Consider the following 18,431-nt stretch of genomic DNA (forward strand, 5'->3'; position numbering starts at 1 on the left):
TCAAAAAAGTAAAGTTATGTTATGAAAATGTTTACATTTACAAACTATTCTTTAAAAAAAATTTGAAAAACATGAACAACCTGAAATTTCTTAATAAAAATAAGTGCAATTTTCATAATATTCTGCCTCAGTTTATCATTTACACATGTACATTACAACTTACAGATCACAGTGGATCTACAAATACACAAAACATAATAACAGAATATTGATACAATTACACTTTTCATTACATAATTTCAGGTTCATATTTGTTCAGGTTATTCATGTTTTATTCTTTGTAAATGTAAATATTTTTATAGATTGTTATTTTTTTCACATTAAATCAAGAAGAAAATTTGTAGTTGTAGTTGATCTGTAAGTTATAATGTACATAAATGATAAACTGAGGTGTATTACTGTTAAAATTACACTTCATTTTCTTAATAAATTTCAAGTTGTTCATGTTATTCACATTTCTTTTAAATAATAGTTTGTAGATGTAAATATTTTCCTAATGTAAGTTTACTTTTTTCACTCTAAAACATAGAGAAAAGGTTGTAGTTGTCATTATTTATAGGTTATTACGATATTATTTTATTTTAGATCATATTGGTCTGAATGTAGAACCTGAACTAAAATGATTTTAACGTCCTTGATTGTTAATATCTTCAGTATAAGTGTTGTACTTTGTAAATTCATCCTGTGGGGCTGGATTGGACCCTTTAGTCCCATTAGTTTTGGGCCATGGGCTGTATGTTTGACACCCCTGTAGAAGTGAATCTGTTGATGCTGTGTTTCAGGGATCCTCCATGGACGACCAGACTCTGTGGTGAAACTGAAGGACGTTTGTGTCACAGCTTCATGTCAGCAGATTCCACCGGTAATGACTCAGATAATACTCAGCGGTTTGTCCCAGGTTTCACCAGGACGCCTCACATTGTCCAGATAATTCAATCCAAATCCTTCTGATGAAGACGTTGATGAATATTTGGACCTGATACATTTCTGTGGTTCACCTCGTAGGAATCTCTGTCCTGAAATCAGTCATTTAGATCCACAAAGCTTCATGAAATGGATGATTTTGTTCCCTCTGTTTGTTTGAAATAAGTATTTTCAGAGATAATTGGCACCAAAAAAATAAATTAATTAACAAATGAGGAAAGGTTAGAACAGAGGTCAAACTCATTTTAGTTCAGGGGTCACATACGGTCGGACCAGTAAAATAATAACATAATAACCTATAATTAATGACAATGCTAAACTTTTCTCTTTGTTCAACACCAAATGTCTCTGTTTCAGTGTAAAAAACTTAAATTACATGAATGAATGTTTATTTACATATGATCTTTTATCCATTATTATATCATCATCATTAAATAAAAATCACAAGTATTAAAAAATTCAAGTATTAAATCTGGGAAATTTTTTACACACATGCATAAAAACCCTCTGGAAATGGTTTAAGTTGGTTGTGGATGGAAAGACAATGCAGAGTATTTGTTCCGATATATATTCCGTTTATTTCTTTTTAATAAAACAAACAAGTGAGATGCATTTATCAGTTTCAGTCTCTCAGTTCCTTCAGCTTTTGTCAAGTTTCTAAAACATCTTGATGTCTTTAAGATATAATTACTCATAATACAACACTGATAAAACAAACAAACAAAAAATCCTGAATATCATAGCGATCCATCAATATATTATACTACGCACTGAGGTTAAAGTTCAGGATTCAGCTTTATGAGTATGATTATGAATACTTCAATGTATCAAGTAAAAGGTGGAAACACCAGATGTCGACTCAGCACCGTACAAACTAAAGCTGCAGCCGAACCGTCATCACCACGACGACGGGAGATAAGACGACGTTCAGACTCCACAGACAAATACAGAAACACTTTACTTCAGCTTCTAACAATCACTGTCAACTTTGTCTTCAAAGTTGTTGAAATATTATGAATGTGTCTTTCCTTCTAATGGTCCATATTTTGATGGTTTCTAACATGTAAATGGTTACAGATATCAACATAGTTCCTATTGATCATTAATAGAAGTCATACATGGACTTGAATGAATTAGTTGAGTTCTCCTCCAGTGAAAGTCCCGCCCACTTCTATAGTTAGATTGATCTGCATCCAGACCACAGGACTGGAACACAGAGACAGAACCTGACAACCTCACACATTCAACTGGGGATTGATTCCGATAGAACATGACGCTGACATACAGGGACACTGGAACTATTTTAACCATTAACATGACTGAAAACAGAGCACTAAAAATAGCCTTTCAGTGATATTATTAAGCCTTGTTTCCGCTGGGTGGTCTATCTGCTGTAATCATTAATATTATGGAGGTGTAAGGTCCCAAGGTCGTGTCGTAAAAGTGGTGAGTAAACAGTTTCCTTTAGCTCCACTACATAGACTTATTATATAACTCTGTAGTTCTGCCACAGTATGTGATTTTTCTTTTTTTTTGTCATTTCCCAGAATACCTTCAAAATGTCCTTCCTGTTGCTGGTTACATCACCAGCAAGAACTGAAAATATATCTGCAACAGGGACCACATTCAGTCCAATATGATGTAAAATGGGACAGAACAGTAAAATAGTAACATAATAACCTATAAATAATGACAACTACAAACTTTTCTCCATGTTTTAAAGTGAAAAAAGATAAACTGCATTAAGGAAAATGTAACATCTACAGATTATCCCTTAAAAAAGTGATTAACATGAACAACTACGAACAACATGAAATTTTTTTTAGGAAAAATAAGTAAGCCTCAGTTAATTATTTACACTTGTGCATTACAATTTACAGATCACAGTGGATCTACCAAGACACAAAACATGCACAATACTGTTAAAATTGCACTTCTCTTAAGTTTTACCAACTTTTAATCTGGTTTAATCCTCAAATAATATAGTCTTCCCATCTTTTAGTCTAAATTAATCATCTTTTAGTTTAGCTTTACTGTCTTTTTTTTTTTTTTTTTTTTCTTACTGGTTTTATCAATTTCATGCACGTACATGTACACAGTGTATGTTTGGCTGTGTTGTACTGGGAGATGGTTGTTGATGCTAATTCCATGCTAAGCTAATGCTATGATAACATTAACTTGTGTTTTATCATAGACAGAGGAACCGTGACATCACCTGTTGGTTATTTTGAAGTCAGGAGTTTGTGTTTTGGACATCAACGTTGGTTGTCTGGAGCCAGAAGTGACCATATTTGGACAAAAAGAGGTGGAGCTGCAGGAGCGCTAAGGATCAGAGTCATCTGTGATGGATTATGGGTAAGCTAATGCTAAACATCCCCAGGATGTCAGCTCCAAAAGCCAACGCAGACATATGTGAAATGAAACGGGTTAATTCTCCAATGGAAGGATCTGGGCGGTTTTAAAGTCGTCATGTGACCTTCATTTAGTATTATTTACGAAACACCTATTTAATATAATATGAGTCAGTGGAATTGGTGAAAGGACATTTTATACTCTGACCGCATCAACAACCAACCACCACCGAGCATAAAACTCCACCTCACAGGTTTGCATAAATCTACACCGCACCTTAAAACCATGAAGTAAAGTGTTTCTGTACTCGCTGTGGAGTCTGAAACATGGCCAGTGCTGACGCCTATTAACCGACATAATGTGCAAAAAAAGGTAAATAATCATAACAGGAAGCTTTCAGTAAGTATCTGCACTGCACACGTTCTCATATTCACCGTTTCCATAGCGTTAGCTGCCTTCATTCACATGCTTCTGTGTACCTGTGGAATTTAATACATACTCAGGTTTTATACATGATATGATACGTCATACAAATACATCCATAATATGGTTAATTAATGATTCTAGTCACATGATTACAGGGTTGGGCTGAAGAGAAACAGAGCATGGCTGTGATGTGTGGTGTTATGACCTGCAGATGTACGTGACAGAGCCTCAAATGATGCCAATATTTAGAAAATTACCAATACTCCATGTGCCTATAATGTGTATGGTGATCTTTTTTTAAAATTATTTTTACTATTTTCCGGCAGTGTTAAGGATTTCTCTCCACAACTGGCCTTTAAATCGTTGCTCCACTGAAGGCGTTATCGTTAGGCATTGCTTGGCACTAATGATAATCAGAGAAATAAAAGAATAAGGTTGTTTCTTTTAATCTTTTGGTTAATTTTCACCATTAATGTGTCGTTTCAGTATCAAAAATCGGCCATAAATGACTGTGCCGGTGCCTGGGTGTACTCGTTGTGGACCAGTAAAGGCCGGTGTTGGAAACATGGTGCACCAGGATTCGTCAGGCCCTACTGTGCAGTGTGTGTATACGGTGTGTGTATACGTAGATACTGTATATGTTTGTGTCAGAGACAGACAGAGACAGGTATTGAATAAAGCGTTAACCCCGTGTTGTATAAAAGGCCTTGTAACCAAAGGTGTTTTCTCCGCTGTAAGCCACGTACAGGAAGCCGTCCTCGTCCTTCTCCTTGTCGTAGAGTTGGCCCATGGTCAGACTGAAACACACAACACAAATACACATCACACATCCATTATGTAGATATAGATGTACAATAGGCGAACAGCGGAGCCTGGACAGTGCTGAGGATGCAGGATTTTCAATCAGCTGCCTTTGCTAAAAACACACATATGAGACAAAAGCACAAACATTATGGAAAATGCATTGGATTTCAGCAAATTACTGCAAAGTTACAGAGGGTAGGGCAATAAAACCATAACCATTTTATATCACATTTTAATACCAGGACAGTAGAACCTCGCCAGCAACTTTAATAATTCATTCCATGACCATGCTCTTTTTTGTGATTTACTCATTTTATGAATGACTTTTCCCCATTGACATATAATAATCTGTTCCAGCCCCCAAAACAACCCAAAAACCACTCAAAACAACCCCAAAACAACCCAAAAACCACCCAAAACAACCCAAAAACCACATAAAAATCATTTTTTAAAGGGTTTTTAACCCTCATATTATCCCTGGGTCAATTTGACCTCATTTAATGTTTATCATTCAAAAAATAATAGTTGACTTTTTTTTTTTGCTTCATATTTCATGACTTTTCCTAATTTGATGGAGACAACTGATTAAGCATAAAATTATCATGATGATATTCTTTCAATGTGCTGAACACATGTTGAACACATTGGTGTTCCTCTGGGGTCAATTTGACCCTAAGCTGTTTTATCTGTGTAAAGCTGGTGTGTGTGCGTGTGTGTGTGACCTAACATTCCTTCAGACTGGAACTCCATCTGCAAATGGACGTCCATCAGTCCTGGTGCATCTACAGCCTGTCCGTCCATGGGAGTGGATCTCTCCTTCACTGTGGTTCTCCCCAAGGTTTCTCCCTTTTCCCACTGGGTTTTGAGTTTTTCCTTGCCGAGAAGGAGGGTCTAAGGACGGGGGATGCCCTGGACGCTACTCATTTTCTTGCTGTTTATTTGACTGTTGTTTACATCCAACTGACTCCGTAAAGCCCTTTGAGATAACCTTGTTGTAATATTGGGCTATACAAATAAAATTGAATTGAACTGAATTGAAATTGAATTGAATTAACATCCCCCGACCTGCAGGTGCAGAGTTGATCCATAACAGGGGGGTGGAGAGAACAACTATTCCCACCAGAACTTTGATACTTCTCATGGCACGGGCATGTGGGAAACAACTTGACTCTTGAACTCCTGCCAAAATGAGGAAGCCAGTGTAGGCTTGTGAGCTGATCACATCCAAGTCTTTCCAGCTACACATGCCTCCCTTCTAATGTTATCATCTCAAGTACAATATTAATAATAATAGTAAACAAAGTGCCTGACACAAAAACTTGGTCAACAATTTTATGTAAATTATTTTCTGGAGGCAAATATCCCTATAAAATTACAAAAATTATAAAGTAAAATAAGAAAATAGAATATAAAATTTTACAAAAAGTAAAATAAGAAAAGAACTAAAGTAAAATAAAATAAAATATGGATAGACACCATATCAACAGTATGTATATCTATGACCAAGTCTTTAAAAATAGTGTATGTATATGTCACAGTAGAGATTGAAATCCAGTAGGATTCCTAATCCTACTAGGACAGATAGGAATTTTAGTTTGTCCTAGGACAAACTGAAATCCTACAAGAAATTAGGATCTGAAGATTGGAATTCCAATCTGTCCTAGGAGAATTTACAATCCTACTAGGACAGATTGGAATTCTATTTGGAAGTGGGATCTGAAGATTGGAATTTCAGTCTGTCCTACGATTTCGCCATCACCATTCCAGCTGAATTCTTTTCATATCTTAGATACAGTATATGGCCCTTCAGCTGAATTCTTTTCATATCTTAGATCCAGTATATGGCCCTTCAGCTGAATTCTTTTCATATCTTAGATCCAGTATATGGCCCTTAGGTCAATACACATTGTAACCAGGATGCCAGCTGTCCTATCTGGTCCAACCTTATTCAATGGCCGTTTGTAACTGTCATTGGTATGTAAATGAGACACATTTGTATTCAGAAATCGGTAGAATTTGAAAAATGTACCTGTAAACAACCCGTTGCCATGGCAACATACAATTTTATTATTATCTAATTGTTGCCAAGCCATTCAGAAAATGTACGATGTTAAAGTTGGCATTGGCATTTTGCTGCCCCCTGGTCTAGATGGTAGGGTTAAAAGTAAAAGAAACAACAATATTCTTATAAACCATGATTTTATTCAGAATTTACACAGACTTTGAATCTAATATTCTATAGCTAAGCTTCAAAGACTTTTTCTAAGACTTAAATGTGCTGCATACTACTCACTAGTTAAGTGACAATAACCTTAGTCTATAGTACTAACTTCCAAATTTCAAACAAGTAATACTATAGAGGTTTTGTCAGTTGTTTTTTTCTAATACTTAAAGGTGCTACATACAATTCCAACCTTCAGATCCCACTTCCAAATAGAATTACAATCTGTCCTAGTAGGATTGCAAATTCTCCTAGGACAGATTGGAATTCCAATCTTCAGATCCTAATGTCTTGTAGGATTTCAGTTTGTCCTAGGACAAACTACAATTCCTATCTGTCCTAGTAGGATTAGGAATCCTACTGGATTTCAATCTCTACTGTGACATATATATTTATGTATGAATAAATATTGACTAAATATTTCATTGTTATTAGAACAGAGGATTATTGCATGAACTACTTTGTCTCCTACTGGATGTTTCATATATTTCCAGTTTATCCTACATTTGTTTCTAATGTGAGTAAAAGCAGCTGATGGAAACCCATCAAAACCATGCCATTAAAGCACTCTGCAGGGCAGGTCATATTATCCAACCGTCAAACTGCTCTTTAAAGGTGCAATGAGTAATGACATCCCATAAACCAGTTTTTATTGTACAGTCATTATGAACACAATACTGTAGGTTCTGAAAGCAGGTCAGATTGAGCCGATAGTGGCAGTAGGTGTTATACATGTCAATAAGTGAAGAAAAACAGGGCAAAAAAAGTGTTTTTCAGAACTGCAGGTGTGGCTTCATCCTCTTTCACAGGGAGATTGGTTACTCATACGCTAAGAAATCATATTTTACTGCTCTTCAGTTACATAGATGAACTGATAAACACAATATGTACACATGAATGGAAATGTCAGACTTCCACTTGAACCTCCTATTACTGTAAGTGGGCTAGGGTGTGAAAGTCTGTGACCAATAGAGGAAATGAAGACACTGGAGCCAAGATCTGACACCATCCACTGAACATTTAAGACTAAATAAATCAATGGAATATTAACCCTTTAAGCGCCAAAGTCACAATATTGCGACAACGTAAGTGACTGAAACGGACCATTACTCCGGATTGAGTTTCCAAATGTTGTTACCACCTCCCACCAACAGATGGTGGACATGTGCCCCTTCAATCCTAACACCATTTAAGAGCATGTTTCTATTCAAAGTGAAGAAGAAAATCCAGTTTAAAGGTGTGGTCCTGAGTTTGTTTAGTAAGTAAGTAAAGTTGATTGAGTTTTAGTTTGGATAGATAAGGGCAGATTTGTCCACTCTGCTTGGATAAAAATATACTAAAACATACTGCATTTTACATTCTATTAATATTTAAGTTAATTTATTTAAAGGATGGAAAAAAAAAACAAAAAAAAATTCCATGTAAAGATGTTCAAAGTTCAATTTTACTAAAAGTTATGTTATCCAATATGGCCACCACCCTGTGACATCACAATATGCAAATTAGATGAGTACATTTACTGCCATTATAAACATACCCAATATTTTTCTCATTTACAGTATGACTTCATCTCTAACAGCTTCCAGGGTACCGCTTTTTGAAATCTTGTTATCAACATTGAATACTTTTTGACCAAAAAAAAAAAAAAAAAGCTCCTAAAGGGTTGATAAAAAGGTGGAATATGAAAGGTTTATGGACGTACATGTACACTGTGATGGTTGTTGATGCTAAGCTAATGCTAAGCTAATGCTAAGGTAACGTTAATTTGTGTTTTATTATAGAGGAACTGTTACATCACCCACTGGTTATTTTGAAGTAGGAGTTTGCATTTTGGCTGTCAACGCTGGTTGTTTGGAGCCAAAGCGATCATATTTGGACAAAAAGGGGCGGAGCTGCAGGAGCACGAAGAATCAGAGTCATCTGTGAGGGATTATGGGTAAGTTAATGCTAAATATCGTCAGCTCCAAAAGCCAGCGCAGACATACGTTAAATAAAATGCAAATGCCGTTTTTATAAACAGCTGATGTAGGATATATCTGTAATAAAAAAAATGAATAAGAAGAATAATGAAGGATTATATCTGATCATCTGTTAGGCAGTGAAATTAAAAAATATATATATATATATATTTTCAGTTTTACAAATGTGACAAATCATATAGTAAATGAAAAAGGGGAGAAATGAAACAAAACTATCAATAAATAAAAAATGTATATAAAAAACATATTTCTATGCATTTTATAGCCTCCTATAGGAACGGGACATTTCTGCTGCTATAATAGTAAAAATCTTTCGAAACTATTTATCTAATCTTATCTCATTTTAACACCAACACTGGTTAATATACATTATTATTTTTTGTTCTGGGTCAAATGTTAAACGTTAAAATGTGTCAGTGTGTATTTTGTACTCACTTGGTCGAAGGGTGTTAAGTGTAGGAATTTAACACTGTTTATAATGTGAGGATTGTAGTGGATGGATGAGAATTTTAAAAATCATGCAAAAATGAACAACTTTTGAATTCTGACCTAAAACAAATTGTGAAAAATAACATGACCTTAAATAACATGAAGTATAAAGTGTGTATAATATGCTCACCCGGATACTGGAAGGTAAAGGTGTATCTAATACGAAACATTCACTTAATGACACAGTCTAAAGGTGAATTTCCTGAAGTATGTGTTAGTTTTACTGTCTGACTTTCAACTCATTCTGCCTGTTTTTTGTTTTTTTTATTATTAATATTCTTCTCGTTCTATTTCTTCCCTTTTTCATTTGCCTCTAATATTTCCTCTCCTTCTGACCGTAGAATAAACAGGTGGAACGTTCCTCTTACCTGGACTGTGGGACGGTTTTGTCGACGAACAGGAAGATGGCTTTCTCTGAAGGCAGCTGGATGCGTTTCCTGATGATCCACATGAACTGGGCCACAGTGATGTCAGACGGAACCAGGTACTTCCTCTTATCAATGTCCACGATCTGAGACCCAGAAACCTTCTCCACTATGACCTGAAGCACAAAAGAATCACACACACATTCACAACACAGGCCTGGGAGAGGGAACCTGAGGGAAAAGACACTGACTCAACGCCTTTAATCCAGTCAAACAAAAAAACAACATGTAGTCGTAGAATAAAACATGTTTGTGTGTAAAACAAAGCTGGCATCATATTAACACAGCGGTGGGAAAAGCACAAAGAAAAGGGACTTTTTCTGCAAAATCTATCATTAACTGAACATAAACAAGTGTCTCCATCCACTGTCACTGATCCAACTTTATGGGTTTATTATTTTTTCTTCAATTTTGTTCCATTTATGGCTTATTTTGTTCTCTTTGCTTATTTTTTTGTTAATATTTTCTTGATTTTATTCAATTTATTTATTGCTTTGGCTGTTTTTGTTCATTTTCTTCTTTATTTTCTCCATGGTATTTATTATTTTGTGAATTTTCTTATTTGTTGTCTTTTATTTTTGCTTCAATTTTGTTCAGTTTGTCTCTTATTTTGTTGTTACTTATTATTTTGTTGGTTTATTATTCATTTTTGTTCATTTTATGGATCACTTTGACTGTTTTTGTTCATTTTGATGCTCATTTTTATTCATTTTACTTACTTCATTTGTTTTTGTTCAGTTTATTGCCATATAATTATTTTTCCTGAATTTTTTTCAGTTTGTGGCTTATTTTGTTGTTGCTACTTATTATTTTGTTGATTTATTATTCATTTTTAATCATTTTATGAATCACTTTGACTGTTTTTGTTCATCTTGTTGCTCATTTTTATTAATTTCACTCACTTTATTTGTTTTTGTTCTGTTTGTTGCCTATGTTATTACTATTTTCCCAAAATTTTGTTCAGTTTGTGGCTTACTTTGTTGGTGCTACTTATTATTTTGTTGGTTTATTATTCATTCTTGTTCATTTTATTGATCACTGTGACTGTTTTTGTTCATTTTGTTGCTCATTTTAATCTTACTCACTGTTTTTGTTCAGTTTGTTGTCTTTTTTTATTTTTTCCTAAATTTTGCTCAGTTTGTCACTTATTTTGTTGCTGTTACTTATTATTTGTTAGTTTATTATTCATTTTTGATCATTTTATTGATCACTGACTGTTTTTGTTCATTTTGTTGCTCATTTTTATTAATTTTACTCTGTGTTTTTCTTCAATTTGTTGCCTATGTTATTATTATTTTTCCTAAATTTTGTTCAGTTTGTGGCTTATTTTGTTGTTGTTACTTATTATTTTGTTGATTCATTATTCATTTTTGTTCATTTTATTGATCACTTAGACTGTTTTTGTTCATTTTGTTGCTTATTTTATTCTTTTTTTATAACTTCATTTTAGTTCATTTTTGTTAACAGTTAAAGGGGAATTGGATTAAATAAATGATTAAACGAGTATCTGAACAGTATTTTACATAACTCTAGTGTGGATCTGTGTTAGTGTTTATTACAGGCTGTTATTCAGTGGCATAGATACTGAGTAAAACATTATACTTCTGCCAAAAATTAGGTGATTTCTATCTAGCTGGATGTGAAACTTCAACTGAATTCTAAAAATTTGCTATGTAGGCCATATTTCATCTGGTTTTCTTATAAACCCATAGTCAGTCAGGTGTTAATTCTACGACGCCTCAGGTCAGAGGTCACATAATAGAAACAACAGCAGGAAATGCCCATCCACTGCCTTTTGTGTGGATGATAAAACCTGTTATATCTGATCCCTTTTTCATGTTTATTGTGTTCTACACCTGTTTTATTGCCAGGCCATCAGCAGTAACACTACACCTCCAGTAACATACATAGACGTTCCTCCTATTGTTCTGTTATTGTACACGTGACCATATTTAAAACAGTGGCTTCGCTCTTCAGTCAATGTGATCGTCACCTGTTAAGTACAAGTTCAAGTACAGTTTCAGGTATTTGCAGGTGTCCAGTCACCCTTTTGTCACCAGTTTCTACAATAAAACATTTGTCAGTATAGACATGTGATACATGATATGGACAAAAGTATGTGGACACGTTAAATTCAGGTGTTTCTTTTTAAATGTTTTTAAATTTTAAATGTTTTACCTCTAAATTTATAAAATATTTTTCATGATCCGACTGTAAATAATAATTTTCTACCACACCTAACCATCTGCTTTCTTCACATCTCACTGAGGAAGAAAAATCTAACATTAAACGGAAATATAAGGAAATATCAATGTTTATAAACTATATGGACATAAATATATATGTCTACAGCTATAAGATGTTCCGTTCATGACGATTTGACATAGAAACATCAATATTTCCTTAATGTTTAAAGTGAGATTTTAGAAATTTAGAGGTACAACATTTAAAATAACAGTCATGGCTAAAAAAACAAAAATAAAACAAAGTCAACATTGACAGAAATTAAGTAAAAACCATTTCTGAGGCATTTTGGAAGCAAAGATAACACTTTAAACCAAACTAACCAATGTAATGATATTTATCCCAGTAAAATAATATCCCAATATTTATCCCTATAAAACTATATTCTGACATTAGTCATTATTGTTTTATATCCCAGACCCCTGTTAGAAAAAAAACACCTGAATTCAACGTGTCCACATACTTTTGTCCATATAGTGTATGTTGGAAAGCCTAGTGTACTCATACCAGCTTCTTCTCCATGGTAACCACTGTTTACTTCCTGTTTTTAGGTTCGATCCTGTTCATTCATCTGAGTCCATAAAACACATCCAGTTCATTCTAACACTTTACATGTGATGATAAAAAACAGAGGAAGTGGATGAAGATGATGAGTAAAGTCACACATCTTAAACAAATGAGAAGAATTAAGTTCGGCGCTAATGTTAGCATGGTAGCTAATGCTGCCTTCAGATGGTCAAAGCAGCAACAGAATAAAGTACAAGAAAAATATGCAGCATAAAGATAGTGCAAAAGATCAACAATTAAATAAGAATAAAAACAATATAAAATAATAATAATAGTAATAAAACTAACAACTATAGCCATCCATCTTTCACTATGAGAAATCTGTCTGGAATCACGGGGCTTGAATCCACATATGAAGGCGGGACTAACAGATGCCGAGTAAACCAATCACAGATAAAATGAACGCAGCGCTTTTGTCAGAGAAACTTGAGAATACAGGGTGTAATCTGTAATTCAACCCTTATTTTGAATCAAGTAAACAATGGACAACAGTTATAAAGAGATTTGTGAACTTGGAACTGACTTTGACTCAGGACAAAAAGAAGTTGGCGCATATGAGGCATTGCGAAACACCCGCCCCCCCAGACTTGTGATTGGTCGATATAGAATAGATTGTGCATATTTCACTGTTTTCTCAGTATTGAATACACTGAGAAAACCGGATGGCTGGCCAGGTTATGTATTTTCAACAGAGTGGAATTGCAATATTTTTTAAGACTTTTTGATGGAACTGAGCATGTGCAGAAGGAGCATGTGGGTTTGGAGAATGGAAGTGTCACCAGTCACGTGTTTGCTCCTGCAGGATTCTGTTGGGTTTCTGTAAATGGGCTTAGAGTCTGGTTTCGACCAACTCGATATGTAAAGTGTCATGAGAGAACTTTTATTATGATTTGGCGCTATATAAATAAAATTTGATTTGAACAGTACTGGCCACAGTTCAGTGACTTAAGGGTGAATCTGAATGTAATAAATCACACATGCATGGGGGGGGGGGGGGTAACCCTTTTTTCCACCCCTGTATGATGGAACTCCAGTGGGTGTGTTTTACTGCTGCAGGACGTCAAACATCAGACACTTAAAGACTCTGAGCCTCTTCAGGACCTGAACCTGTCAATCCCTCTGTCTTCATCTGAACCCTTAACCCCACCCCCACCCCCACCCACTGTCAGTCACTCACCGGTACTCTGTCAGGATATTTGTTGCGTATTTTGGCTGATTCCACACATCGGTGCTCTGCAAAGAAACACATGAACACGAGTCATGGATTAAAATAATGAACGTTTGTATGTCAGACCGAACAGATCCCAGACTGGAAACACATAGAACCCAACATGGAACATCTAATGCAGGTCTGGCAAACTCAAGTTCTTTCAGGGGCCACATAGCCAACTTTGAGCTCAAGTGGATCAGATCAGTAAAATAACAGCATAATAACCTAAAAATAATGACAACTACCAATTTTCTCTTTGTTTTAGTGCAAAGAAATAACATTAAGTTACGAAATATTTATATTTACAAACTATCCAAACAAAAAACAACGTGAATAACCTGGAAAAAATGGATTTTTTAAAGAAATACAAGTGTAATTTTAACAATACTATGTCGTAGTTTATCATTTACACATGTACATTACAGCTAACAGATCACAGTGGATCTACAAATACACAAAACATTTAATAACAGACAGAATATTGTTAAAATTACACTTATTTCTCTTAGTCATTTCATGGTCATATTTGTTCTGGTCATTCACATTTTTTTATGAAAAAATAGTTTGTTAATGTAAATATTTTCATTGTAATTTTAGTTTTTTCACACAAAAACAGAAACATTTGATATTATTAAAGGTTATTGTTATTATTTATTATTTCACTGGTCTGACTGTATGTGACCCCTGAACTAAAATGACTTTGACCCCTGTTCTTTCCTTTCATCATTTGTTAATTAACATTTTTTGGTGTTGATTATTTCTCAAAATCCTTATTTCTAACAGAGGGAACAAAACCATCCATTTCCTGAATCTTTGGTCACCTGAATGAGTGATTTCAGGACAGTGATTCCAACAAAGTGAACCTCAGAAATGTAACACATCCAAATATTCAAACGTCTTTTGTATTTGTCATTAATTATAGGTTATTATGTTTTTATTTTACTGGTCTGACCCACTTTAGATCATATGTGGAACGAACCTGAACAACACTGATTGTTAATTCAGTGTAATTTTTGCATTTCACAAATTCATCCCATGGACCAGATTGGACCCTTTGGCGGGCCGGTTTTGGCCCACGGACCGTATGTTTAACACCCCTGATCTAGTGGAAGTTCAAATTTTATCTGTCATTATCAGTGCATTAGCAGTGGGTCTGTACTGTGAGGCCTGGAACAGATCTGAGGCCACATGGAGGAGGGAGAGGTGACGGAGATAAGATGAGGATCCATTTAGGTTCATTAGCCCAGATAAGAGGCCTAGATTCAGCAACACAACTACAGCACAATGTGTTAACAGGAGATGAAGACAGATGAGGATCCAACCATGGACAGGATCGAACCCAGGAGGAGACCACCGCTGCCCCCATGTCAGACATGTTTAATACTGAGGACATAATTCACCCTCTGGTGTCCGGTGAGCATATTATGCACACTTTACACTTCATGTCATTAAAGGTCATATAATTTTTCACAGTTTGTTTTTGGTCAGAATTCAAAAGTTGTAAAAAAAAAAAAAAAGTATTCGGATCCATCCACTAAAATCAGTGACGTTACACACTCTTCTACCAAGTGAGTAAAAAATGCACACTGACACATTTTAGCATTTCATATTTGACCTGCCACAAAAAATAATAATGTATATGAACCAGTGCTGGTGTTAATCACTGACATATGACAGGATGTAAAAATAAAAAGTAACTAATCCCATTTTTATGTAGAATATTCAAAAAACAAACTGGGGGGTGTTTTTTGGCCGGCTGTGGCTCAGTTGGTAGTGCGGGTCGTTCAATGACCAAAGGGTCAGCGGTTTGAATCCTGGCACTGACTGTCCACATGTCGAAGTGTCCTTGGGCAAGACACTGAACCCTAAATGGCTCCCAGTAGGGTCTGTCAGCCGCCATACTGGTGTGTGAATGGGTGAATGTGAGGCACTGTAAAGCACTTTGTGTAGCATGAAGGTGTAAAAAATGCAGATATATAAGTTCAGTCCATTTACCATTTTGCATCAAAAATATGGTTTGCTTATGTTACAAAGATGGCATTTCATTCATTCATTTTCTGAACCCGCTTTATCCTCACTAGGGTCACGGGGGTCACTTGGAGCCTATCCCAGCTACATAGGGGCGAAGGCGGGGTACACCCTGGACAAGTCTCCAGTTCATCTCAGGGCTGAACATATAGAGACAAACAGTCGCTCTCACATTCACACCTATGGGCAATTTAGATTAACCAATTAACCTATCAGTGCATGTGTTTGGATGGTGGGAGGAAGCCGGAGTACCCGGACAGACACGGGGAGAACATGCAAACTCCACACAGAAAGGTCCCACCCCCCGTCGACTGGCGTTGGAATCGAACCCAGGACCTTCTGTCTGTGAGGCACGAGTGCTAACCACTGCACCACCGTGTCGCCACATGGCATTTAAAGGGTTAAAAATATGACAGTTATTGAGTATTGGCTCAAGTTCGTGAAATACAAAACGTTTTTTGAAAAGTTAAACGTAAACTATGAAAATTGAAAATTCATTTGGACATTACTACTGTTCCGCACAGATTACACACTTTTGGTGATGAAAGGACCTCTATGGGCAGGATAACAAACGATTAAATAAAAGCTCATTAATGACAGACTGGACCAGTGAACCATCATAGTGGTAGATCTACATCAAACTCACAACAGAAGAAGAAAGAGATGCAACAAGACGTCAGCACCACAGGCTCATCTCCACAGTTTCTTTTTTGTTTGTTTCAGTGTAAAACAGTTAAACATGATGAAATTGTTCATATTTACAAACTAGCCTTTAATAAAAGTGTGAATAACATGAACATATGTGAACAACCTGAAATTCCTAAGAAAAATTAGTGTAATTTTACCAATATTCTGCCTGTTACTAAATATTTTGTGTATTGTAGATTCGTTGTGATCTGTTAGTGGGTCAGACCAGTAAAAAAAAACAAACAACATAACCTACAAAGAATGTCAACTCCAAACTTTTCTCTACGTTTTAGAGAGAAAAAAGAAAATGTTTAAAAGTATTCTTTACAGAAATGTGAAAAACATAAACAAACATGAACTACCTGAAATTTCTTAAGAAAATTAAGTGCAATTTTAACACTATTCTCCCTCAGTTTATCATTTCCACATGTACATTATAACTTACAGATCACAGTGGATCTACAAATACACCAAACATTTAATAACACAGAATATAGGTGCAGTTACACTTACATTTCAGGTTGTTCATATTTGTTCAGGTTATTCACATTTTTTGTGAAATTTTACTTTGTAAATGATAATCTGAGCCATAATATTGTTAAAACTGCACTTTTACTTCTTTTGCACTAAAAGTGATAAACTGACAGGTATTATTTAGAGGTTATTATGCTGTTATTGAACTGGTCCAACCCGTTTTAGATCATACAGGTCTGTGTGTGGAACCTGAACTGAAATGTGTTTGTCATATAAGTGGATTTGTCTTGTAATTATTTATGATGTCATTATAAAGTGGATCCTTTTTGGAAGGATGAGCCCATTCCAACTGTCCCTGACCTGACAGAATTCACCTTCTGTCTGTGTGTGTGTGTGTGTGTGTGTGTGTGTGTGTGTGTGTGTGTGTTACATTGTCATGCTCTTGGATGTTCCTGTCTGAGGGTGAATCTGCTGACGTGATGATGGACGGCTGATGCTCGTGCTTCTATTGTCGTCGGTTATTCGACTCTAAACATCAACACAAAGGCTGCGGCTGCAAGTCATGCAACATCTGCTGCAGGGAGTCGAGGAAAACATGCACGAACGCACCGTGATGAGAGATGAACCCGAGCACAACAGAGAAGAGGATGCATGACATGACAAAAACAGCTCGTGTTTCATAACAAACCCACAGCCCCTTTTACCCAGGGAATGGTCCTCCTTAAACATCCATTTCATCTTTGCTGCTCCTCGACTCCGGCCTTCAGAGCGTCTGGATCACAGCGGCCTGGAGCTGCACAAATCCCACCAAATGATCCAAACAAAAACGCCAACAAACGTCCCCGAGTCCGAGCCCGAAGCAGCCGAGGCGAACCGTGAGGTGACGTCACTGTCTACCGGAGGGCGGCGGTGAGGGTGGTGCGTTCAAGGCCCTGAAGAGGAATGTGTCTCTCTGAACACGAGCAGTCTTTGTTTTGATTTGTACATTGTGTGTGTGCATGGGGTTGAGGTATTCACACAGGACAAACTGACATGTTAACACTGCATTACTGTTTATATAGTGAACTTTTATGCACAGATTTATGTCTTTTTGTCTATTAGTTTATGGTGCAAATGAGATGGTGATTAAATCCATTCATCCTTAAAGGCACTGGTTAATTTTTTTTTTTTTAACATTGAGACCCAAATAATCAGTTTTATATCTCCTGTCAAAAAATGCACTGAAGATACTTACAATGAAGGATGTCAAACTCATTTTAGTTCAGGGCCCACATACAGAACAGTTCAACCCCAAGTGGATCATAACAACCTATAAATGAGGAATATCATGATCAAACATGTACAGCATGAAATGTCCAAAGAAAATAAGTGCAATTTTAACAATATCCTGCCTGTTACTAAATGTTTTGTGTATTTGTAGATCCACTCCACTTTTTTGTTTTTCTCTTCTTCTTTCCTTATTCTTCTTTTATGTATTATTCTTATTCTAGGAAATGTTTTTGTACTTTTAGAATGTAAGCCCTTTTTATGTATTTGGCTGTAACCGTTCAGCCTGAGCAAACTCTCCTATTTCTGTCATGTTTAACGGTTTCCTTCCAGTA

At 35.8% G+C, this 18,431-nt stretch overlaps 1 protein-coding gene across 1 annotated transcript; it reads right to left on the reverse strand.

Annotated features, from left to right (window-relative positions):
- Positions 1-2,463: 2,463 nt before the first annotated feature.
- LOC115421469 (gamma-aminobutyric acid receptor-associated protein-like 2) lies at positions 2,464-17,728 on the reverse strand. The gene is made up of 4 exons (XM_030137372.1): positions 17,535-17,728; positions 13,609-13,664; positions 9,564-9,736; positions 2,464-4,499 (listed from the first exon to the last, which is right to left on the reverse strand). Exons 1-4 carry the CDS (start codon positions 17,566-17,568, stop codon positions 4,385-4,387), a joined length of 378 nt encoding a protein of 125 aa, XP_029993232.1. The 5' UTR covers positions 17,569-17,728; the 3' UTR covers positions 2,464-4,384.
- Between the last annotated feature and the right edge of the window lie 703 nt (positions 17,729-18,431).

The sequence above is a fragment of the Sphaeramia orbicularis genome, chromosome 6, assembly GCF_902148855.1.
Source record: "Sphaeramia orbicularis chromosome 6, fSphaOr1.1, whole genome shotgun sequence".
NCBI lineage: Eukaryota > Metazoa > Chordata > Actinopteri > Kurtiformes > Apogonidae > Sphaeramia > Sphaeramia orbicularis.

Excerpts from the sequence above, each read along its gene's own strand:
- LOC115421469 (XM_030137372.1), bottom strand. The coding sequence starts at position 17,568 with ATGAAATGGATGTTTAAGGAGGACCATTCCCTGG. Across the intron at positions 9,737-13,608 it reads AATATCCTGACAGAGTACCG|GTCATAGTGGAGAAGGTTTC; the intron begins GTGAGTGACTGA and ends TTTGTGCTTCAG. Across the intron at positions 4,500-9,563 it reads AAAACCGTCCCACAGTCCAG|TCTGACCATGGGCCAACTCT; the intron begins GTAAGAGGAACG and ends TGTGTGTTTCAG.